Source organism: Vigna umbellata, chromosome 1 (genome assembly GCF_029865625.1).
Source record: "Vigna umbellata cultivar VRB3 chromosome 1, Vumbellata_1.0, whole genome shotgun sequence".
Classification (NCBI taxonomy): Eukaryota; Viridiplantae; Streptophyta; class Magnoliopsida; order Fabales; family Fabaceae; genus Vigna; species Vigna umbellata.
In genome coordinates this window covers 41866876-41891946 of record NC_142165.1, presented here as the reverse complement: position 1 = coordinate 41891946, position 25071 = coordinate 41866876, and the positions used below count along the sequence as shown (strand labels likewise).

The window sequence follows — 25071 nt, the reverse complement described above, 5'->3', positions numbered from 1 at the left end:
TTGACCGCTAAGATTGCGATATATTTATATTTCTGCAATTTGGTCTGTGTTTAGAAAAAGGGAAGCCTATTTTGTTTCAGACAAAGTTGTGTTGCAAACCAAAAAACTACCACCAGCTTTCCTCCATACGAATCAGAGGAGGAGAGAGAGAGAAAGAGCGAGGAGACACAGACACAAAGGCAACGGAAAAAGCAACCAAAAAAAAGGTTCTGATTCGATCTTTTCTTCTGTTTCTTCCGTCTATCTATTATTTTTTTTTTGCTTTCGGCCATTGCATCTCGTCAAACTCGTTTTTTTCTTCTTACCATATCTTCGTTTTCGCACTTTGTTACTCCTCAATTCTCTTTTTTTATTCAGGATCTCTGGTTGGTTCTCGTTATTTCTGAGTTTGGACTTTTTTTTTTTTGCATCTGCGTACGCTACCGAAGATTCGTTCTAACTCTTAATTTCATTTCGGTAAAGCTGCATTTTTGGTGTTGCTGTAAGCTAGATCAGGGATGTGTGAATGCCCCGATTCTTAATTTTCTTGTTTTCCGTAAGGATTTTGCATGCAAATGGTTGTTTCATTTGGTTGGGGGTGGCAATTGAACTTTTTTCTTTGCATTTTTGAAGCATTATTTTCTCCGTTGAGTTTTACTAGCAATGTTTGTGGGAATTGTACTTGTGAGAATAAAACGGATTTGATTCTGTTTTTGACACGATGGTTGCTTGCAGGTCTGTGCCTCCTCTTATATGTAATAACTAATTTCTGAGAAAAAAAAAAGAAGTAAATAAAAAGGGCATGGATTACGAACACAACAGTTGGATTTGGGAGGGGGTAAACTACTACCCGCGCGTGTTTGGGGGTCTAATGGTTACAGCAGCCTTGCTGGGGTTGTCAACCAGCTACTTTGGTGGGATTGGTGTTCCTTATTTGTCACTGCCATGTTCTTGGTCTAATTTGGGGATTTTCCACAAGAAGAAATCTGGGAAGAGGCGCATTCGGGTTTACATGGATGGATGTTTTGATCTGATGCATTATGGCCATGCCAATGCTCTCAGACAAGCAAAGGCTCTTGGAGATGAATTGGTTGTGGGTCTCGTGAGTGATGAGGAGATCGTGGCCAATAAAGGACCACCCGTTTTGTCTATGTCAGAAAGGTATAAATTTTGATTTTGTATGGTCTTTTCAATTCTAAAGTCTTGTGTCGGTGATTCTGAAAACCGAGTTATGGATTATCTTGTAGGCTGGCCCTTGTCAGTGGATTGAAATGGGTGGATGAGGTCATAACCGATGCTCCTTATGCAATTACTGAGAAATTCTTGGATCGTCTCTTTCATGAATACAAAATTGACTATGTCATACACGGTGATGATCCGTGCCTGCTTCCAGACGGAACAGATGCATATGCTGCAGCAAAGAAAGCTGGTCGTTACAAGCAAATTAAGCGTACTGAAGGAGTTTCCAGTACAGATATCGTAGGTACTAAGCTTCTATTCATATCATATCAGGATCCTGACACGACATCATCTGCTGAGGGGTAAATAAGCTTGCAGGAAAAATCTGGTGTGATACGTTTGTATGAAGTTGTGGTTCTTTAGATGAAAAATATTACCCGAGTTCGCTAATATTGGGGCTTGATATAAATGTTTTTTTATGCTTCAACGACTATTGTGAATCATTAAGCTTATAATGTGTTTGATTTAACAATGCTTTATACAGGGAGAATACTGTCTTCTTTAAGAAATAAAAAAAGTTGTGAAGATCATAATGGCAGTGAGGTAAAACCTCAAGAAGAAAACCCATCACAGGCTTCCCACATAGCTCAATTTCTACCAACTTCCCGACGTATTGTCCAGTTTTCAAATGGCAAGGTATTTGTGTTTGCTTGTGTTGCCTGTTCTTTCAAAGAACACACTCGGTTCACAATTTTCTGTGGTGATTTTTTAGTTGAAAATATTCTTGCTGTTTCTTTGAGAGCTACCCTAAAACAATACCAAGATTTATATGGATTTACTTAATACAACAAAAATGACTAAAATTTATGTTACACTTAAAAGGTTCACATTGGAGGCAATTTGTCTTTTTTGTTACAGTTTGTGGAATTTTTGTTTGTGATAATTCATCGTCACTCCATCTTATTGTAGGGTCCTGGACCAAATGCACGTATTGTATACATTGACGGGGCTTTTGATCTCTTTCACGCAGGCCATGTTGAGGTACAGATAAATATTGAAATCAAAGCGCATGCCATTTTATTTATTTGTTGTCTTATTTATTTTTCTGAGTTCTTTCAGATACTTAAGAAGGCTAGGGAGCTTGGAGATTTTCTTCTAGTTGGAATCCACTCAGATGAGACCGTGAGGTATATATTTACTATTGAATATGAGTATTATCCAGTTGGTGTTAACGACAGATAAGAAACTAACAAATTTTCTGCAGTGAGCATAGAGGAAATCACTATCCAATCATGCATCTGCATGAGCGTAGCCTTAGTGTGTTAGCTTCTCGTTATGTTGATGAAGTTATTATTGGTTCACCTTGGGAAATTACAAAGGACATGGTAAGTCTCTGATTCTACATTTTCTGGATTTCGTTAAAGTAGTTTTACCATTTTTTTAAAATGTTTCGTCAAACTTCACCTCCCCACTATTCTTTTAAAAACATAAATTTTGTAAATACAATTTTGTTTTGGTAATTTGAACCGACTGGATATTTTCATTACAATGAGGTCTATTTTCTTTTGACACATCCATCGCTGCATCTGAAGAGTTGTTGCACATAATTTGAATTCATTGGATATTTTCATTATGATGATAATGTTTATTTTGGAATCAAACAGATCACCACTTTTAATATCTCACTAGTTGTGCATGGTACTGTTGCTGAGAAGTCATTAAATGTAAGTGCACCTTTAGTTTTTCAGTTCACTTGGTATACGATATCATTTTCCTATTTTCACATATTTCTGAACAAGTTTTAATATGCAGTGTGAGCTAGATCCATATGAGGTCCCCAAGAGCATGGGAATATTCCGTTTACTCGAAAGCCCAAAAGATATTACTACTGCCACTGTAGCCCAAAGGATAATGGCCAATCATGAAGCTTACGTGGTAATCTCTTCAATACGATTTTTTATTTCCATTTTTGCTTCTCAAGATTTGACTAACCTTCAAATCTTAATTGGTATAGTTAATCTGTTATTCGAGTGTATTAGGCCAATATAGAGTTTATCAAAGGTGCTGTTAATTTTATAATTCTTCACAAATGCACAGTTTCACCTCTCAAAGTAAAACTTCATTAAAAAACTATTTCACATTCCTGAATTGTACTCCAGTTGGTGGGGTCTGACGTGAAAAAGCCAAGAATCATGCACATACCACTGAAGCATTTGAAACTGAAAAATGAGTGTGTTGAGATCAAATTGTAGTGGGTTTTGCATCAACAGGCTCATGATTTTATCAGTTCCTATTTTTGGACTAAAGAAGTTCACCCCTTTTGCTTTTGCTTTCAAAATTACGATAGATGTTTGATCCTTTAAGATGACATTGTTATGTGGTTTGATTTCTTGTTTAATGCAGAAACGCAATGCTAAGAAAACTAGGAGTGAGCAAAGATACTATGAAGAGAAAAAATTTGTCTCCGGAGACTAGAGTGTACAGAAATGATGTTGGACATTAATTTGGTACTGCTCTTTAAGCTTGGCCCTGTCACAAAAATGCTACATACAGCATGAATCCATACACAGTTTGTGAAGGAGAAATAGTGCAGGGTTTGTAGGCCATAACTCAGGAATAGCGATGTACTTTAATGCCCTGCCGTTTTGTTTTGAATTTTTTTCCATCTGAAAGGCATCCATGTGGTTTGTTCACAAGTTTTATGCCATTTGGTTTTTCTGTGGTTGGTGTTTAGTGTACCCCAATTGGAGGATTCCTTACTCTGATAGTATATTGTCACTGTCAGAGGTTATACGTATCACTGTCTTTCCTTTATTTATTTCTACTCTGCAGAATCATTTGATTTGGTTGTGGAAAAACCTATTCCGTTATGACAGCCAATAAAAGAAAATGATAGCAGCTTCTTTTTTTTTACATCTGCACCGTTCTTAGGGGAATACCTGTTCATATTGGTTTAAGGTTACAATAATTAAGGGGACTGATAAATTCTCCTAAAGTTTAGAGAAATATTTGAGTGAGTATTTTCTTATTGTAAAATGGCAATAGTTTTTGTTTACTAAAATGGCATTTATTATATAATGGAATAAGTATTGGTCGATTTTATTTTATGAATTATATAAGCAATTCAAATTGTGGTGGTTGTTATTAATTTAAGGAAGACTATTAAAATAGTTTTTTGTGTGGAAACTACAATAGGTTATATAAACCCTTAACAATTAATATAATTAATTAAGTCAATTTAGTCTTTGAAGTTGCTATTTATTGTGAGTTTGATCCATAATTTAATAGTCACCAGTTAACTAGATATTTGGCATAAAAAAACTAAATTGAGTAACTAGAACAGAAATTCTAGTTCAAAATCTATTTTTACACAGTTAAAGTTAGTTCATACGTCTAAATTATGAAAAAAAATTGAATATAAAAATTAACTTTAAACTGAAATTATGGTTCAAAATCGTATTTTTACACAGTTCATAGCTCTAAATTATGCACAAAGAAAAAATTGATACAAAAAATTAACTTAAATAGGAACAAAATAAAGTAGTGATGAAACTAATGGAGTGGCTTAATTAATGCACTTAGATTAGATTAGAAAAGGAAGACCTTACCATAAAAAAATAAGAAATAAAAGAAATATAATTTCCTTATTCATGCAATGTATATTTGTACACAAATAACCAATCTAATTCCCTCTAATAACACAATTAGTTACTAATGATAGGTGACAACGAAGAGTGACAGTAGCGACATCTGTATTAATTTTTTTTAGTACTAAAAGATTTCAGTGGAAGGAATATACATAAAAGAAGTTAACAAATATATATATATATATATATATATATATATATATATATATATATATATATATATATATATATATATATATATATATATATATATGAACTCATTAACCAGCTTTTCAGGGATATTTCTAATTAAAATTCTCCAGAAAGAATAATAATGATAACCATATTGTCAATAATAACGACAGCGGTGGCCAAATGATAATAAAAAGAGAATAACAGTGATAAAAACAATAACAATCACAACTAATTCTAATGGTAGTAAACACATTAAAGATTTCGATAGATATAATAAGATAAAAAAAATATTAGGATAATTAGTCTTTATATAATCTATCAATAAAGATCTCTCTATATATATAATAAAATAATAATTCAATAAAACAAAGAAAAGATTATTTGATATTGGTGAATGACACAATAATAAAAAAGATCGAACAGTAATAAGTTATAATGCTGATAATAATAACCATGATAATGATACTACAATAAACTTGCAATAATAATAATAAACTGCAACAGTGGTTTTCTCTCCCGCTTTTATTTTGTGTGTAATACTTACAATTTACATTTAACTTTCAATTATTATTATTATACTTATATACCCATAATAATTATATTTCTTTTATATATATATATATATATATATATATATTATTTTGCTATTTATTTATAAATAGTACAAATCAATAAAACACAAAAAGCAATTTTTTACACAGTTCACAACCACAACACTTCTTAAAAAAAAATTCAAAATGAAAACAAAAATAAACTTACTTCAGAGAGAAAGAAAGATGCATTTGTGTTTGATATGATTGAACCAATAAATAACACGTGATTGAGCTAATAAATGACACATGTTTCTATTTTTTAAATTAACATACTCCTCCCACACACTCATCTTACCCTTATGAATGTCTTCTCTCTGGTCATTAAAAAGCCTCAATAACTTACCTTTCTTACTTTTTCTTTTTCTCCCATTTTTCTCAGCTCATCTTTTCCTTATAATTTTTCTTTCGGTTTCTCATCAAATGAATAACAATTTTATTCATTTGTTAAAATTTAACTTGAATATTTTTGTGATTTTTTTCGACTTACAGTATTTTTTAAAAATTTGTCTGTTCTTAATAATATAATAATATATTTTAATAAATAATAAAATTTAATAATAATGTAATAACATAATATTATTATAATAATAATGATGATAAAATTAAAAATATTATAGAAAAGAAACAAATTTTTAAATACTCACATCATTAATAAATTAAAAGTAAACTAAATAATAAAATATTGAAAATACTATTTTATTTAAAATTACAAATTACAATATACTTATGCAAAAGTTAATATCTTAGAGCCAGTGTAGTAAATTGTCAAATGAAAAGTTAAAATATTACAAATTTAGGAGATTAAAATAATTGAAATAGTCATTTTTAATCACATTCTAGTTTCAGAAATTTAAATCTTAAAATTACAGCTTCAGTTATTTAAAATCTCAACGGTCAATATGTCTGGATATAAAAAGATACTCAGTTTTTTTTTTCAAACCCTACATTACACAACTTGTTTATTGGAAGTCATAGTCATTTCATCATCGATCTAGTGGTTTACAGTTTACACACTTATGATCATCACTTATGATCATCCCTTAGTCAGTAATACGAATTTTGAAAAATGAAAAGCAATTCATAGATGGCGACAAAAAACATTATACACATTCATTTTCCTTTGTTGGTGACACTTCCATAGCCAGTTGCACAAGATGCGAGAGATTCCCATAGCGCAAAAGAAAACTATAACTAACGGGTTCAGGCTAGTCTACAAACCCTTGTCCTAAATACGGGAAAAAGTTGCTTAATAAGTGGCAGAGGTAACAAACAAATCTCAGCGGGTCCAAGAGATGGGTGTTGAGGTGTGGTGAGGAAGCTGAGGCAACAAGCAGTGTTGCTGGAATCCCTCTGTTATTCCAGAGTGTGCTGTTGGGAAGTGAATGCTCGGTGTGCAAGTTTTAGGGTCACTATCAATGTCACCTTCTTGTTCAATATCCATCATCATAGAACCACCACCTTCTTCCATTTCATCAGCTTCCATCAACTCAGTGTTTGAGTCGTCAATATCATGAACATCAAAGAACTGGTAAGAAGTAGGTACCCAAGGCACGAGAGCCAATTCATCATTACTCTTCTCACGTGATTGTAACCCTGTCACAATGTCATCACCCTGTTTGGACAACATGAATTGATCTGCAAAAATAAATTTATCAATTAGAATGATGCTATCTCAATTAAGAACACTATAAAATAAGATGAAAAAAATAAATTAAGAAAATCGTGTTTTAGGTTTGACATCCTTAATTTCCGGTAGACGTGAGTTTTAGTCTTTACATTTTAAAAACGTTACTATTCTAGATATTCATGTGCCTCCCACATAAGAAATTAGGTCAGGATCTTCCATGCACTTAATTCTAGCTGACGATGCAGTTAAATCAAATTTTCATTCAATTCCTATTAAACGACAACAGCAAGAAAGAAAACTGAATTCGATAACTTCCGGCTAAAAGGATTTACGTATTAGTCATAATGGATGAACTTCGTCTCTTATTCTAGCATCCTAAGTATCATAAAGAGGACGAAAATCATCTATTATAATATTGCGAACACTAAAACCATTATTATTAAATATAGGAGTTTAGAGGAGTTTTAATTGAGAGCTGAAAAACCTAAAACACATTTTATCGAATTAAATCAACGGAAGAAAACACTTACTGTTCGTAATTTCATTGATAAGGTTAGAATCGACGGTGAATGAGAAAGAGGAAGGGGAATGAGCAAGAGGTTTGAAAAGGACGAGAGCTCTCTCATCGTTAGGTGACGGTGACGGGGACGGCGACGGTAACGGTTCCTCTTCTTCCACAATTGGCGGCAACTCGGCATCCTGAGACGGTGCAAACGAAATCGATTAGTAAAAAAAAAAAGATAGGTTAGTTGCAGATAGTGAAGAATTGAAAGCGGAAGCACTTACGAGACGGCGAATCTTGGTAGCGGGAGAAGAGAGAGGGAAATCGTCGTTAACTTCATCAACACATCCTTTCCTCTTCAAAAATCTGTATAGCGCCATGGAGATGTGAAGCTAAGGAATCGAATCGAATCAACGAGTGGAATGAGCGACGAAAGATGATCGCGTGAGGTAGTGGAGATTTTGGGTATGCTGTGTTATGGTTGGCGAAGAACGGAGGGAGTAGTATTTATCGAGTGGGGTCTAGATTTTTCTGGAATTCTTCAGTGTTTACCTTTACATTCCCAAACCCTCCAAACCTGACACCACTTCTCAACCCACGTGTCACAATCCTTCTTAATTTTATATCCTTTTCTTTTCTCGTGTTAGATAAAGGATAAATAACAATTGAATTAATGATTATTTCAAATAAAATATTTTTTTAAATTTAAATTATTAAATATTTAAAGAATAAAAAACAAATTTTGAAAATATACTAATTATCTTGTTTCTTAAACAACTCATCACCGTCTTAACTGTATAATTATTACTTTATTGATGAGTGAGAATCTTTTAAAAATAATATGATAACTAAATTATTTTAGTACGTGGTAATTATTTTTAAAAGATATTTCTAGTACAATTCTAGATATTTGATAAATAAACGAGATTTTAATTTATTTTTTAAAATGTTTTATTTTAAGTCTTTCATTAAAATTTAACAACTGAATCAGTGTTCTAATATATTTATTCTTGCTGTCACGTTATATACCCTTATAAAAGTTTTTCATTTTACTTTGATCTCGATTGTCTATTTATAAAATATATCAGTGATTTAACGAATTAATTTAAAAGGAGTACTTTTTTTTTGAAAAAATAACAATTGTATTTATCTATTTTTTTTTAAAAATACATATTATTTAAGTTTCTTGAACAGAATATCACGTATTTTTTCTTATTGAATCTTCCATCGTACATATTAGATTGATAAGAGACGTTAACAAAATGTTTACATTGGTTGAAGAGGAAAAAAAAAGATGATAACATTATTTTTGCTGAATTTAAAAAGGATAATAACTAATATGGGTGGTGTCATTTTGGCATAGAACTTGAATAACCTCATGATACGATACGACTTTGTTAGTAAAAGAAATGTCAGTAAATGTGTTTTTCTAAAATTTTACTATAATCGATTAAAAGAATTAAATAAATTATAAATTTAAGTGTAGTCCACATTCATGATTTTACAACTTTAAACAAATTTTGGTAAAGAAAAAAATATAGCAAAATATGCTTGATAACACTTCTCCAATTTAAATGGCCATCATCAAAACAGACACCACTTCCTTTTCTAGTATGCATTAGGTAATTCCATGCTATTGATAATTATCAAATAACACATTCATGACTAGTGAATTTTTTTCTAGTTGCTGTATCTAATGTCTTGAATCACTTTAATATGCTTTCAACCTTTTCAAACTTCAAATTTCTTGGACAACTCACCATTGTCAATAAAAAAAATTCAAATAGACTGAACTCCTTAGGTAAAATACCTTATCATTGAATTTCTTTTTTCATAATTTTTAATACTGTCCATATTTTTATTTTGTACTTTTCCATGCTACAAGTCTGAATATAAAAAAAACACGATGTCTTGCATACAATGTTGAACCCATTAAATTTATTATTTTATCAACATAAAACAAAACAGTAATATAAGAACCATGATATTTTTGTTTAGTGTCAAATTTATCTGTAATATCTGAATATATCATCCATCTTTTATATTAATTGTGTTGGTGAACAGTCTTCTTTTAGCATATACAATGGCAAAACGGATACGAATATATTGTACGTAGATAATTATCTACAAATATTTATTACTTGTGAATAATAAATAGTCTGGTATTAAACTATCCGTCTTATGATATTCACTATCCAAAAAAATAATAAAAAATATTAATTTTTATTTTTTAAAATTAAATTTAATTAAAAATAAAATTAATTTATATTTTATTAAGTTAAATTTAATTAAAATTAATTATTTTATATTATATTATATATATTTTATAATTTTATTTTAAAAATGTATAAAATTTTTTTTTTCTATTATTCGTCGAATTTAAAATATACGCAAATATTTTTTAAATAAGTACTCGTAAGTAACGAACGGATTGCAGATCAGACGTGTACGATTGACAAAGTCATAAAGCTGTATAGGAATTTTAAAATGACAGTCAAATAAAAGCATTTTTTTTCTTTTAAAACGTGGGAGCAAATGAGAAAGGGGAAAAGAGTTGATTTCAGAGGAACAAAATGGAGCATGGGTGAAATAATCTCTTGATAACATTATCCCAGCCTTCTCATAAAAGTGACAATTGTCAATCGTTACCCTGTGTTGATATGGCTTTGCCTGCCTGAAATTTAGAAATAATATGCAACTCATGCTTCAGAAGTTACATATTAGAAGAGTTAATGGAGATCTTGGGCACATATATTGCGTGTATTCGTATTAGAGATTAAAAGGGCTACTAACAAAAAAGAAGGGGCCAATGACATGCCTTTTACATTTTGGGCACTTGGTAGCCAGAAGGTAGAGTGGACATAGATGCCATAGCTGGCTTACCTGAAGGTGCTCAGGTTCACACCTTCAAGTGCTCCTTTGTTTGCTCACTCCACACACAAAATACGAAGTCACTGGATGAAAGGCTTTATAAAAGCGTGGAACAAGCTCGCTAAAATATATTGCACCAATACAACTTATCCACTTTTCCATCATCGTCTAATTACATGACTAACAGCTTTTTCTTCTCCTTATTGTTTCCTTTCCTATGTAAACTGAAGAAAATTTTCGATGCATTTTTTATTCTTTATTTACCGACCAAAAGATTTCCTTAATGGTTATACTAGGAAGAGAAATATATAAAAAAACTAATAATAACAAGAAAACAGGATTCTCCAAGCTACGCATTTTGATCTGGAGAGCGCAAGAGAATCACGGACGAATAACTAAGCATGGGATACATATTGGCGTCCAGAAACTGAGCATACTGTTGTATAGCAATTTCTCTTCCAGGAAGGTCAGGGGTGAGGAAATCATATGGCGCAGCCTTGCTGGTATCTACAAGAGGTTCCCATCTGTATCCAGGACGATCTGGCAATGTAATTGTGAAAGGTAAATGACTCGTATTGAAAGCAACGTAAATTTCTCCCTTCACTGAGTCTACCTGTATTCAAGTTCATGCCAAATAAGGGTATTAGTCATTTATGGAGTATCCAATAATACGTATAGGATTTAACATTCTATCTAAGACAATTACTAGTAAATGAAAAAACAGATCAAAAAGTCCATGATGCTAATCTGAGCATGACATTGACAGCTTTGAATGAGCGGGTATTGGTTTAAGTCCTGGAGCAGTTCAGCCTATAGTTTATACCATGTGCCAATATATATGTTCGATTATTTGGCACTTCAAAATAAAATTTGGGGCTAAGAGTAAATTTTTCTTCACGTGTTCAAATAGTAACCAGAGATGTAGCAAACAATCATAACAGGAGTTCAAATTCAACTCGCTACATTTGTTCTGCCAGCCAATCTTAATGTCCAGAGGAGACTGCTAACCGTAGATTCTTTGTCCTTAAGACAGAAGCACCATATTGATCATTCCTCAACCTAGCTAGGCAGGCACATACTGCCATTGCCAGATGCTGAGTTTCTCTGGTCGATTTCAACTCAGACTTAAGGTTTAGTTACTGGAAATGCGTCCAAATTCCACATTTTCAGGCCAGGTTAAAAGAAATAGATCCCAAGATTTGATTCTTGCTGTCTTTCACCGGTAACAATTCTTATAAACAGCAATATGGCCAACAAAATTATCTTACCATGGTAAAAGCCACAAAACGGCTAGTTTCGGACCAGTCTGGCATTCCAGGAAAATGACCATGCCACTGCAGCCTCGCTGATGTTGGGAAGTCATCTAAGCCCATAGATTCACATTCCCTGCAGGATTATAACATTGGAATATGATAAAAAAGCAAAAGTCCAACGACAAAACAATTAAACTGAAGAAGTACTTACTGGCGGAACTTAGTCACAAGGCAACAAAATCTGAAGAAGTCTGACGAGGATTCTTCCTTTTTGTCCCATTGGAAGTAATTAAGCTGCAAAAAGGTTGAAATCAATAGAATTGAAAATATGGTGGGGTATGCATTGAAAATTTTAAGTAGACAAGAGGATCACATAATTATCATGACAATAGGTATTGTTGTTTCCCCCTTTTGTGTGTCCATATTCATCGCCCATATATATCATTGGAACTCCCTGATAAGATAAACTGAAAGTCAGTCAGCAGAATTCGTGCTGCTAACATCTATATAAATAAAGAATAATTTGATCAATTTAAAAAGCCAACAACATTAAACTACAGTAATTTTACATTTTAACTGTTTGTCCATCTGCATTATAAAAGTCATATTACACTTAAAATCCAACTAATGACCACATTCTGCAATTATTGTCGTAGCAAACAATACTTTATTGTACCCCTTAAATGAATCTTTATATGTGCTTCCACATTACAGAGATGCACAAAGCAAAAGTTATTATTAATTGACACGCAACACAGAAATCCTTTCAGTCCAAACACATTTGAAAAGGAACTAATATTTTAATTGGGCCTTACCTGGGAAACCATGAGAGTGAGAAAAAAATTCCGCATTTGTCGCTTCCTCAATTTCTTCACCAAGGGACTCACAAACTCCCCCTCCTACATTAGTTACAAAAATGAAATTAACATTTAATACAAAGGTCATGTCATGTAACTTTCCATAAATATTCTAATACTTTAAGGTTTTACATTATGTGTTTTGCCTCTATATTGCGGATCCAAAGAAGAACCAAGAAAAACTTTCGAGAAGGATTCTAAGCAAAGTTTCGAATGATGGGAGCACACTGGACAAGTTTGTCTCAGTGTGCATGAAATCTGTGACTTCCAATAAAAGAAAGATTATATTACTCCCATGGATCCTCTTTATTCATTTTTTGTGAACAATTTTTACCTACACATTACAACTTATCTACATAAATCTAGTATGTCCATTTCCTAACTGCTAAAGTATTGGGCTTTAAATCTTGCCATGAACATTGAAATATTAATGGTATTCAGATTGCTTAAAAAATCTTGAGATGAAGTAACAGCATTCAGTGGAAGGAAAAGTAAAAGAAAATCACTTTAAATGCAACTCTGAAACAGGTTTCTAAACATTACCTGTCCACAGTTCCAGCTATTATTATGATTTTCTCCATCATTATTGTCCTCCCCATTTGACAAATTATGCTTGTTGTTATAGGTCACCAAATCAGCCAGCGTGAACCCATCATGTGCACATACAAAGTTAATACTATTCCATGGTTTTCTTCCTCCTCCCTGGACCAAAGATACAGGTAATGTAATGTCCACTACAAGAAAGAAGAAAGTACAAGAAAAGAAGACAGCAACAGAGCTAAAGACACAAAATTTAGCTGAAATAAATACCAATGTCATGAGTGATAATAAAATATATATCAAGCAAATCTGAACAGCCAAACAGGATATTTACTGTACAAAGTAGGAAAATAAAAACAGACCCATTGAAGCAATAATCACTGTCAATAAATCAATAATAATTATCACAATAGTAAGAGTATATGTGAGAGTTTATATACAAAAGAAACTATTGATATAGTATGAGACACCAAATAAACCTGATATAAATTAGGACTCCCACAAAGACATTCAGCAAATGCTCCAGCAAAGCCATCCGTACCCTTGATAAACTGGCGCACGGTGTCTCTATACTGCAAAACAATAGATAGTTCATAACTCATACACCCAACCACAAGAACACTATATAATTTACAATTTGTGGATCATGACCATATTGGTAAAGAGACATACATGGAAAGCAAAGAACTAACATTGGGATGGGGAGGAGGGGCAGGTGGCGGCAGAAGAGCTTGTACAAGGGTGAAAGCATTCGGTTAAAGGTAAAAACAGTCCATATATTTTGGTTAAATTCTCAAAGTTTTAGCTTGTATCAAGGAAATGAAAAAAAAACTCATTAAATGCATAGATAGGCAATTCCATACAACTGATAATTATCAATTATTGCAGACTGGTCTGGAAAAGAAGAGAATTCATTGTACATTAGTCATAAAAAATAATTGACCAGTTTTGTGCCAAATTCATAATCCAACATTTTATTCAAGATTGAACATTTGAAAAGCCATGACACTTTCGTGTGATTTACAGTGATCCACTCATTGTACAGCATATCCTGTCATAAATTCAAACTCCAGAAAGAAATATTGAAGAAAGATATAAATTACATACAAAGTTTAACTGCATTTCAGTTGACAAGATCATATAATTTAAAACCAGGTTATTTTCAATAAAAATGAAACCTGATGCAATTATTCTTGCAGTTTCATTTAAATAGGCTACAGGATGCATATGACATAATGCAATAGAATTGATGCAGTTATGATCTTTGTGTCTCTTGTTATCAAGTTCTCTTTTTCCAAAAGATAGTTCTACTTCAAGATGTGCTTCTACATGCTTTTGTTACAGCAAAATAACAGGGTTATGAATCCAACAGTTACATTTGCACTAACCTTCCCGTTCCATTCTGACCAAATACCCCAGTGAGGGAAAGTGCCAACTTGGTAGAGGCCTCCAGCATCCCAAGCTTCAGCTATAAGCTATACAAGAAGAAATTAAGTAACTTGAAATGTTAGCTAACTGCTTCCAAATGAGTGAAAAACTAATCTATAAAACCGATAACGATGATTACAATGACCAACAAAATACTAAAGCATGACCAAGTCCAACGAATTGTGCTATGCACTCAATATAGACGAGGTGAGGCAACAAGACAGTAAATGGTACATAGAAGGAAACACTACTTTAAAAGGCTGTCCTTAACCTGTGAATATTCTAATTCAAAAGTGAGATAAGGTAATAAGGACCAACAATGAGCACCTATTGCAAAAAAATAACGCTCAATCACCTAAATATCTATGACCAGTTTAGCCATCTCCTTTTAAATTACCCAATCAGTAAATTTGTCTATTTAAATCAATGGACTTTCACTTGTGATACAAGTTCTAAAGGTTAAGCGTTAGAATATGTACTTGGCGTTGAGATCTTTCAAAAGGGATATATTGGGGGGATTTGATACCAATGAACCATGAGCAAACCTATATAAGATGACACCACATTCAACCAAAAACCTTAAAATAATAGGTTTGCAGGTTTTTCTCGTTATATGTTGCTCTTCTCACTCATTTTTATCTAATGTGATACTTTTAACCCACATTTTCCTTCAACAATCTCGCCCTCAATTGTGAATCTCTTCCACATTAGTACACTTCCTCTCAAGTCAGGAAGATTTTTTATACAAGAAATCCATAAATCCATAATTCTTTACCTACTCCATATTGTATTCGTTTGAGTCAGTTACGAAGATGAGCCAATGATTTTGATACACTATTAATATTTTCCAATGGAGATACATAGGGGAAATTCGATACTAATGAGTCATAAACAAACCTATATAAGAGATCACTTAGTTATATTTTGTATGTAAATATTGTAGTTAAATAGTTAAGTTGTTAGTTATTACCAACAACTATCTCTTGTATCAATGCAATAAACACAGTCGTCAGCTACTCCCAAAATGGGTTCTTGGATTTTTGTCTCCAAAATTTGAACCAATGGCTTGCATTCCATTCCATGCTTATGAAAGTCACACATAACTTTTCTCTTGTGGTGCCATTCTGAAGCTGAAAGAATTTCTCCGCTCTTGCTATCCATTATAAAGGATCACTCCCCTCAAATGTGTGTAATTCCACCCTTTTGATCCAAGGACTCTGCCAGTCTTCTTCTTCCTCATCGGATCTGCCATTGTGGGCTCGCTCTGTTCATTGAGTTTTCACCTCCTTCAAAAAAATTTTCATTTTGCTTGAATTCATGCAGCATTTCTTTGATCTCTTAGATGTCTTGCAGCTTATCATTTATAATAGCCAAATCCATCCTCGCTTCCACATTCACTTTTTCTTTATCACTGGCCCATCTCTCACCAAACTGTTACGTTCCACATTTGAAAAGGTAAAAAGACAAGAACATATACAAAGTATATTGAATGTTCCTTGTGATATTACTCCCACGGAGAGCAAGGAGTGACACAACAATATCTATTTACAAAGGCAAAAATATGTTTCCTTTCTCCCAGGGTGATTCCTTGTCAACACTCTCAAAAAATACTAAAACTACTCTACACCCTAATCCTGCGTACCATATAAAGACTTTCTTAGAAAGTCTCATTCCTCTCACACAACTGCCCACCGAACTCCTTTTATTTCTTCTATAATATACATTCCATTTCCTCTCATTCCCTCGATGCCTATCACTAGGTACTTCATCTCATGGCTACATCTTCAACTTTCATCTGTCGCATAGTCTTTGTAACTTAAAGCCTTTTGTAATGTTGATTGGGAGCTTCATGTTGATGTCAAATGCTTTACTTCAGGAGCAGCCATCTATCTTGATCCCAATTTAATATCTTGGTGGCCTTGCAAGCAAAGAATTATTGCTCCCTCCGGTACGAGGCTGAGTACAAAAGTTTGGCCCAAACTTCTACTAAACTAACATGGATTTCTGCTCTGCCCACAGAGTTGCAAGTTCCTTTCACTAACCCAGTTCTTCTTGGTGACAATCAAAGTGTTGTGCCTATTGCTCATAATTCAGTGTTTCATAGCCACACCAAACACATGGAGATTGATATTCTTTGTGCTGGAAAAGATTATAGCCAAACAGCTTTTCATCTATCACATTCCAGCCCTGGATAAGTGTGCAGATGTGTTGATCAAACCTCTTTCTTTAACTCATTTGTCAGATCTTAGAGGCAAACCCAATTAGAAGAGTTTTTCAACTAAACAAATATTCTCCTTGAGTTTGAGGGTAGGGGATAATGTAATTAGTTATATTCTCTAAGTAAATAATGCATATAAATAGTAAGAGTTGTTAGCATTTCTAACTACTATCTATTGTATCAATGTAATTAAGCACTTAGTTGCTTACACCACAACTATCTCTCATGCTATAAGCAGTTAGCTATAGCTACAGTCGTAAGCTTCCTCTTTCATAAGTTAATAAAATCAAAATTCCCTCTCATTCAGTTTCTTTTACAAAGTAAATAGGTGTACCATACCAAGATAGCTACTACGACCAAGGCGAGTCCATCTTTCTGAATTATTTAATCATCCGTATACATATATTTGTTTAGATTAGTGGAATCTTTAAGCAATTATTGAAATAAAATTGTTTAAAAATTTAACAATTTCCTTACCAAGTGTTTGAGGTACTTAATGAATTTCTTGCAGAAACATAATGATTCTGCTGTTTCCCTTCTTTTCTTCTAAGTGACCCTTAATCCTTGTGTTGCCCACTGCCCCTTAAAAACGTCATTTTTCATTGTTTCACTGAAAACAATTTGTATTAATCACACACTGTAACCATAAGAATCATAGTCATGACCAGCAAGGAACACCTATCTTTCCTTTGATTAGTTTCTTGTAGCAAGAAATGTCAGAATTCATGCCTCTTTGCAGATACGAGAATAATCAAAGCAATCTATCCACTCTAAATTTCCATGTTGTGAATCCCAAATCATACAACAAAATCAACCCCCATTCAAATATCAGCAGAAAACTTAAATTCTATTCTTTAAACCCTTTTATCTGTCATGTAAACAGACAATTAGACAGACCAACCATATCTAGAGAGAGGTTGATTTGTACAATCCCAGATAGCTTACAGAGAATCCTAATATCCAATCCAACAGGGTCCATACAATCATTTTGGTGAAATCTGTTCATTTCTTGCAAATTACGTTAAAAAGGATTCCTTCATTTCAGATGTTACTTTGATACACTTCAAAAATTAATTTAGAAAGCACGGAATTGAGGATACAGTGTATTTCCAAAAACTGATAACAAACAAAGGTACACAATTGATTGTAAAGAATTAAGTTGGAAAACCTTCACTCCACGAAGTATAGGATCGTTACTGATCAAGTCAATTAATGGTGGACTGCCTAGAGGGGTTCCAGTTGTCAGAAAGTCACCTTCTATTGGAGCACCAAACACATTAGTTGCATCCCAGAGACTGGTAACAAGTAATGAGAGGTAATAAGAACAGTATGATCTACCAGTCTACATAAATTTTTTAGAAACAATGCACTTCATATTACCTACTACTCCTGGTCATAATAGAAGCAAGATCAAAGCGAAAACCATCCACGTGCATTTCTGTAACCCAATATCTGTTGCACAAGAGAAAAATAGTAAAACTCTTCTATTAGCAACTGTAATAAGCCCAAGTAAAATAAGAATTCAAACAAATCTGACCAGACAGTAGTAAACTGAAAGAATATACCATCATGCACTTTATAAGAGTGAAAGGTATGGCATTAAGGTAAATTATATAGGAAGCGAAATGCTAGTTGTATGACAGAAGACTCGAAACTTAATCCCTAATCTAGGATCTAAATTTCATATGTTCTCTGACGCTTTAAGGAACAGTCCCACACACACACCTGTACATCTGAAATTTATGATATAAAGCATGCATGTAATTGTACACCTATGCCAAGCATGTAAATGCCCATAAGCAAAAAAGTCAACAATCTTGTATTAATTTGACTATAAATATCCGATTTAAATAAAGAATTGGGACATATAATATACAGAAAGTGTTTTAATATATATATTTATAAACAAAATCCACGAGAAATATATTTCATATTTTATTGTAATCATACCTTAAGCAATCCACTATAAATTGTCGTACAACTGGATGACTGCAATTGAATGTGTTTCCACATCCCGAATAATTATAGAACTCCCCCTGAAAATTCATAAAAGTATATCTAGTAATCTAGTTTATATTATCCGCAATATATAATTAGAATTAGAAGAAACAAAAGCTCACAAGAATAAATTACAATGATTTGAAATTATTCATAGAGCTACAAAAACCTAATCTGCAAAATTAATTACAATCCTTAAGAAGTAAAGACGCAGACCTTAAACAAAATTTGAGTTTTATTTGTTAGTAATTAAAAAATTGGAAATAGTTTTACCAAGAATCCCCTTCTTATAAATATACTACCTTTTAGTGTAATATTTGAGTTCTTCCTCTTCCAACAACAACAAAAGCCTTTTCTAACTGGATGGGAAAGTTGAGTTATTACCAAGCTTGAAAAGTTCTAACTTATGGGCCATTTACAGTAAACAGGAGAAGGAAAAGGGGGGAAGGGACAGTTAAATCAGGCCAAGAGAGTCAAGGAGTTAGGCCTGACAATCAAGGCCTGTGAGTATATGAGAGAGGACGGCAGCTGGAAGAAAAAAGCAGGTTGTGGAGAGAAAGGAAAAATAACAGAAAGAACAGGTGGCATGAGAGGAGTAAAAGAGGGATTGTGCTAATAAATAAGGAGAAGCACTAAAGGAGGAGGAATGGAATGGCATGATAGAAAGTATTTGAGGATTTCACAGTAGTCTTTTGACTGACTAAGGGAATTTTCCCTGTAATTGGCAATTATCTCATATTTTCCACACTACATTTCTGTTTTGTTATCCAAGGACAGTTCTGTTAAAGAAACTCAGTCTTAACCCCAACTTACAAGTGGAAACAGGGAGCAAAAATATTGAACTCACCTTGGGTGCTACCATGTAATAGATACTGTTGTCGACACCTCTGAAAGAAATAATGGGACCATTCTCATTCCCTTCAGCTGTATGATTGAAAACAACATCCATGATAACCTGAAGCAGTAAAATAGCAATGAAAACATAATTTCATTTAAAAATAAAAAAGAAGCAGAAACCAGTGAATGAAATGATATCATATATATTTTTGGTGACCTCTATTCCTCGTTTGTGTGCCTCTTTGATCAGGAATTTAATTTCATTAATCCCATCACGGCCACAATTTCTTATGCCAGCAGATGAGTATCTGATCATTGGAGAAAAGAAATTGACGGTTGAATAGCCCCAAAAATTGACCCTACAACAAATGGATATAATTAAGATAAACTCTAAGAGAAGTCAAAAAACGAATTGTTAGAGCCAGTGATGTAGAATACTGTCCAATGAGATCGTGAATTAATCAAAATAAGCTATGATCAGGTTGGAAAGCAAATTATGATATACCACTTTGCAATATGTGAGACATCAGGGGTTAAAAAAGCTATCTCAAAAATGAATGAGTAGAAGTTAGGACTTCTCATGGATAAGTTATTTCAATAACTTAACCATAACCGTACAAAACCCAATATGACAAGTGGTCATTATGAGTAAACTATAATCAGTTATGAAAATCTGGTTATATAACTAGCTAAATAACTAGGTATATATCCTAAACCAGCTCCATAGCCAGTTCTAGGTATCTAATGGGTTTCAAAAAATATTTTTTATATTAGTACATCTTCACACCTAAATCTATGATTAATATTTCTTCATGTTTAATTAATATTCACTTGTCATAAGTTAATTTTATCCCCATTTTTAATTAACTGGTTAAGTCAAAACCAGTTAATTATGCTGATAGTTATTCTTTTATAACCGATTATTATAATCACCCTTACTATACGCTGACTTGAAGCTTTCAATATAACCTGAAGTCAATCATAATAGAAGTATTCCATGAACAAAATAACTCACTTACCTGTAGTCCCCTTGTACAGAATTGTAACTGGAGTACTCCAGCTCATTGAATTCATGACATGGCATTAATTCAAGACAATTTACTCCAAGTTCCTGCAAAACAAATAAAACCAAAGTTTCATATGGATTAGAAAACATTTTATATATTCATATCTGCTTTGTCCAGTAGCGCAATATAAAGGCAAAACACATTGTAAAACTCCAAGTTCGTGAAAAAAAATATATTGTAGATTCAACAGCATGGAGAATAGTATGGGTGATGAACCTAGATGAAAGTATGACTCAACCCAAAGTCTACCCCTGACCCTGAGTCCAATTCAAGTTCCTTTAAAATCATGCATTTTGTTATCTCGCTGAAAAAGTACCTCTATTTCTTAAATAAAGACACAATTCTTTCCTTATACTGTTGAGGATTTCATTACCATTAGTTCAGAAATGCACAATCTATTAGATTGAACAAAAAATTTATAAAAAGAATACTGGACTAGTTTTACATAATAAAGCTTCACAAGGAACTCTTCAAATTATCTTAAACAATTATCAGAAACTTCACCTTCAAGTGGTCAAGCTTCTCCACCACACCAAGATATGTACCGGGGAACTTGGTGTTGCTCGACTCATGCTTTGTGAACCCTCGCACATGCATCTCATATACTACAAGATCCTTTTGTGGATACTTCAGTGGCAAATCTCCTTCCCAATCAAACTAAACAAGTTGCACAAGTGACACATAATTTTCAAAAAGTTACAGTAAAAACTAAAAACCATTAAAACAATAAAGCACCTCATCATGATCAGAAGGTACCATGCCAGCCATCTGGGGCCAGCAGTTACCATTAGGCCCTAAAGCCCCAAATTCCCCTCTGCTTATAACTGCCTAGACAAATGAGTAATATATGATTAGGGTCCACTCAAATAACTAAAGAAATCACAAAAAACCAGAAATAGATGGAGTTTTGTTGCGCCACTCTTCGCCAGCGTTCCAATTTGAACAAAATAATCAAAACAAGAAGATGCAAACTGCAGAGGCACTAACTTTTGCATAAGGGTCCAACAGTATACGAGAAGAGTCATAGTAATGCCCCTCCAGAGGAGAAAACTTGCCATCAAATTGGTATCCATAAAGCATGTCACTAAAATCTCCTTTGAGGAAAACATGCCAAACACCTCCAGTCTTATTTATCAACGGATCAAGAGGAACAGACTCCGTCACTCGATTCTGCAACAAATAAACTCAAACGGTCAACAACCACAACTCCCACCGAATTAAGTTTTCAGAAGTTTTACTGTGTATTTGGATGATCCTTCGGAGAATTTATTTGGTTATTTTAAAGTGGAGTGATAATGAACGGATGTTCATAATCCTAAAGCAAGTTAAGAGTACTACAACTCAGTATAAAATTTGTCACTTAAATTGCTTGAGGTTGAGACCTAGAAACGTTTTGTGGACGTGAAACAAAACATGCAAACATTTTAAAGTGATTTTAGAGTACCGAACGTGAATCCAAACACACAATTGGATTATTAAACGCATTCTCGGAGATTGGGAGACGGAGAGAGGAGTGACTCACATTCTGAAAATCGGAGAGAGTAAACAAACAGAGAGTGGCGGAGAGTGCATTGAGAGAGTAAATGGCGAAATTGACTCCACCGTCTCTAACGGTGGCACCGAAGGGGGAAGGGTAGCCACTGGAAACTTGAAAGAGACTCTCCAGTTGCGGTTTTTCGACCACCGCGATTTCCGTGTCGAAAGCGCCGCCATTCCGAGCAGCGCGAGTCTTCGCCACCGAGCGAATAACGGAATCGCTCTCATGCAATTGGGAAAACCTGTTGATGAGAGAAACTCTAACCGTGACAGCGCATTGAGGGAGGACGGCGAGAGTGGGAACAGAGAGTGAGGGCAAAGAGAAGCACTTCATTGGAGTGAATCGTTGATCAAACAGGTGCGGTGCAGGATTTTCAAAGATGTGGAGTGTGATGAGTACTGGTGAGGGAGAGGGATACTACGGACATTGTTGAATTGAAATATCAGCATGCTTCTTCATCATCATCATCATTTCTTGAATACAGCACATTCTCTTTGAATGCATATTCGACACCTTTTCAATTCAGACAAAGGACGTGTTTGTTCGCGCTTTCTGGTGGGCGCCACCACCCTCTTTTCTTTGCCACCGTTTGTTTCTTACTCCCACTGCAGTCAGTGCTTCAGAAATTATGTTTGGATTTTTGTTCGAAGTGAAGTAGTTCTTATAAAGTATTTTGTGAGTGGCTCCTTCCTAAAAAATAAAATATAATAATGAATTACAGATTCTGTTACGAAAATAAATATATTACGTGGAGGATTTAGTTTGTTCACACACCTTGAAAAAGTCGGAAGAAATGTTGCGTGTGAAAGAAAAAAACAAAAAAAGAAGCCTTTGCGAAGTAACACGAGTAATTTTTAAATGCATTTAAAAAAACGGGTAAACTTGGAGGGAGAGCGAAACTCAATCTTGGGCCTGACTAGAAGGCAATTCAAGCCCACTATTTTCGTCCTTACTGGGCTATCATAGGCCCGTTTCTAAAATTATTTGATGGACAGAGAGAGGGTTTAGTTGTTTTTTACAAAACTATTCCACTTTATACTACAAATTACAAATTACAATACAAAACTTGAAGTATCGTACCCTAATTTATCCTCTTTTATTTTTATTTCAAATTACAATAAAAGTTATCCTCAATCATTTCAACCATAATCACTTTATTATATATTTAACATGTTTATCATTCATTTCTCTCAATTTATCCTCTTTTATTTTTATTTCAAAATTGAATTTCAATTGTCTCTCTTGTGATATTATTTTATGATTACTTACTTTCTATTGAGCGAACAAAAAAAATAAAAAAATAACTTTTTCATTTCACTATTTTACCTTTTTTCTTGTTTTTTTTATTTTTTTATTATTATTTCTTCTTCCCGTCCTGGGATCGTAACTAGTGTTGTGATTATCCTGTGGACCAAACTGTAAAAACTGCCAAGATTACGTCTCGGCGTTCTAGGCTAAAGAAGCATCACGCGCACAGAGGCGTCTGTTGGAAACAGCACAGTCCTTTGACGCTCGTGCCCTGCACGTGCCGACAAAAGTGTGGGTCGACGGTTCTACATGCTGAGCCTTTGATCTCACGAATCTGTACTTGGTAAGCGTGATTCCATTTTTTACCCGACACAAGCCTCTGATTTCTGCAACCTCCCTGCTTCTTCTGCACAAAACTACCACCGTTGCTTCTGCATGGCATCATGCTTTTCTTTATATATTAAAAAAATGATAACATTTCTAAATCATCGCTTTCTTATGTGTGCAAAGCAAGTTTAATTCATAGCATGTGCTAACTAATACATCATGTTCTCAAATGTTATGGAATCTTGTAAAAAAGGAAGTGAGTTTGGCAAAAATCTGTAGAGAAAAGAAAATTCTGCACATTTTGTAATTTTTTTTTAAATTGTACTTTGTGTATTGAATATGTACTTGATTTGTGCTAAATTTTGAATATTCTTAAAAAAGTTATTGTTATCCGTAAATTTAGTTCTATTTATACTTTGTCAAACCTAGGAGATATAAATTCGTTGTTAATAAAAAGAAGGTGGTCCTTGTAATTGTGAAGCATTGTTAAGTACGTCTTTACCTACTAGTTTTTTTTTTATTAATGACTAACGAATCTAGTTAGACAATTCTCTTAAGTAATGGATGAGTTGTTGAGTTTACCTAATGAAAATATTTTCACATATGGATTGGTATGTTAGGCATGTGATTAGAGAGATTATTCATCGTAGGTGGAGAATAAATAAAGTTTACTTTTCAATTTGGAATTTCGATTCGAGTGTTTTACTCTGGTGTAAAGATTTTGATAAATTCATTATCCAGTCCGTTAAGTTAGGTTGAAGTTTCGTATATTTTATGTTAATTTTTTGTTTTGTTTATGGGTCGAATCAATTCTATTCCAATATAGAGTCTTAATTTTCAAGGTTTTTAATATTAAAGTTAGTGTTTGTTTGAAGTACTACTATATTATAGGACCACTCGGTCAGTCAAAGATTGGGTGAGTGATCATCAAGTGAAAAAATGATTTATCGGTCTAAAAATTAATCTGAGTAATAATAATTATTAATGAACAATTAATGAAAATGATAGTTATAAATAAATAATTAATGTGAATAATGTCATTTATTGATAATAAATAGGTCAGATGTAATGGTAAGCTCTATTTGTAAATATATATCTAACCAGGGAGGTCAGTTAGTTAACTTTGATTGTTACAAGATTATTATCCAAAGTTATTAACTTGAGTGTCGGAATGCCACAAGGTTTAGAC

General features: G+C 33.4%; 3 protein-coding genes across 3 annotated transcripts; 1 reads left to right on the top strand and 2 right to left on the bottom strand.

Moving 5' to 3' along the window:
* On the top strand, positions 1–4071 carry LOC124846930 (ethanolamine-phosphate cytidylyltransferase). Its single transcript, XM_047324304.2, has 10 exons — positions 1–206; positions 715–1140; positions 1227–1462; positions 1703–1854; positions 2128–2199; positions 2278–2345; positions 2423–2543; positions 2823–2882; positions 2971–3093; positions 3562–4071. Exons 2-10 carry the CDS (start codon positions 782–784, stop codon positions 3631–3633), a joined length of 1263 nt encoding a protein of 420 aa, XP_047180260.1. The 5' UTR covers positions 1–206; positions 715–781; the 3' UTR covers positions 3634–4071.
* Positions 4072–6657: 2586 nt separating this feature from the next.
* Positions 6658–8268, bottom strand: LOC124846933 (DBH-like monooxygenase). Its single transcript, XM_047324307.2, has 3 exons — positions 7986–8268; positions 7730–7898; positions 6658–7207 (listed from the first exon to the last, which is right to left on the bottom strand). The coding sequence occupies exons 1-3, from the start codon at positions 8079–8081 to the stop codon at positions 6849–6851; spliced, it is 624 nt and encodes a 207-aa protein (XP_047180263.1). The 5' UTR covers positions 8082–8268; the 3' UTR covers positions 6658–6848.
* A 2337-nt stretch (positions 8269–10605) lies between these two features.
* On the bottom strand, positions 10606–22926 carry ISA1 (isoamylase 1). Its single transcript, XM_047324302.2, has 18 exons — positions 22293–22926; positions 21758–21940; positions 21506–21598; positions 21275–21427; positions 20723–20814; positions 19921–20062; positions 19714–19821; positions 18819–18904; positions 18249–18320; positions 18037–18163; positions 14611–14697; positions 13702–13794; positions 13226–13384; positions 12641–12724; positions 12199–12279; positions 12037–12119; positions 11841–11958; positions 10606–11185 (listed from the first exon to the last, which is right to left on the bottom strand). Exons 1-18 carry the CDS (start codon positions 22638–22640, stop codon positions 10922–10924), a joined length of 2373 nt encoding a protein of 790 aa, XP_047180258.1. The 5' UTR covers positions 22641–22926; the 3' UTR covers positions 10606–10921.
* Positions 22927–25071: the final 2145 nt, after the last annotated feature.

What these genes read in the sequence shown, in the direction of transcription:
- ISA1 (XM_047324302.2), bottom strand. Translation starts at nt 22,640, where the DNA reads ATGAAGTGCTTCTCTTTGCCCTCACTCTCTGTTCCCACTCTCGCCGTC. An exon ending in TACCTTCTGATCATGATGAG is followed by an intron (nt 21,428 to 21,505) that starts GTGCTTTATTGT and finishes CAACTTGTTTAG; the next exon opens with TTTGATTGGGAAGGAGATTT. An exon ending in TTTATAGTGGATTGCTTAAG is followed by an intron (nt 18,321 to 18,818) that starts GTATGATTACAA and finishes CTTGTGCAACAG; the next exon opens with ATATTGGGTTACAGAAATGC.
- LOC124846933 (XM_047324307.2), bottom strand. Translation starts at nt 8,081, where the DNA reads ATGGCGCTATACAGATTTTTGAAGAGGAAAGGATGTGTTGATGAAGTT. An exon ending in CTACCAAGATTCGCCGTCTC is followed by an intron (nt 7,899 to 7,985) that starts GTAAGTGCTTCC and finishes GCACCGTCTCAG; the next exon opens with GATGCCGAGTTGCCGCCAAT. An exon ending in TATCAATGAAATTACGAACA is followed by an intron (nt 7,208 to 7,729) that starts GTAAGTGTTTTC and finishes TTATTTTTGCAG; the next exon opens with ATCAATTCATGTTGTCCAAA.
- LOC124846930 (XM_047324304.2), top strand. Translation starts at nt 782, where the DNA reads ATGGATTACGAACACAACAGTTGGATTTGGGAGGGGGTAAACTACTAC. An exon ending in CACTCAGATGAGACCGTGAG is followed by an intron (nt 2,346 to 2,422) that starts GTATATATTTAC and finishes AATTTTCTGCAG; the next exon opens with TGAGCATAGAGGAAATCACT. An exon ending in GGGAAATTACAAAGGACATG is followed by an intron (nt 2,544 to 2,822) that starts GTAAGTCTCTGA and finishes GGAATCAAACAG; the next exon opens with ATCACCACTTTTAATATCTC.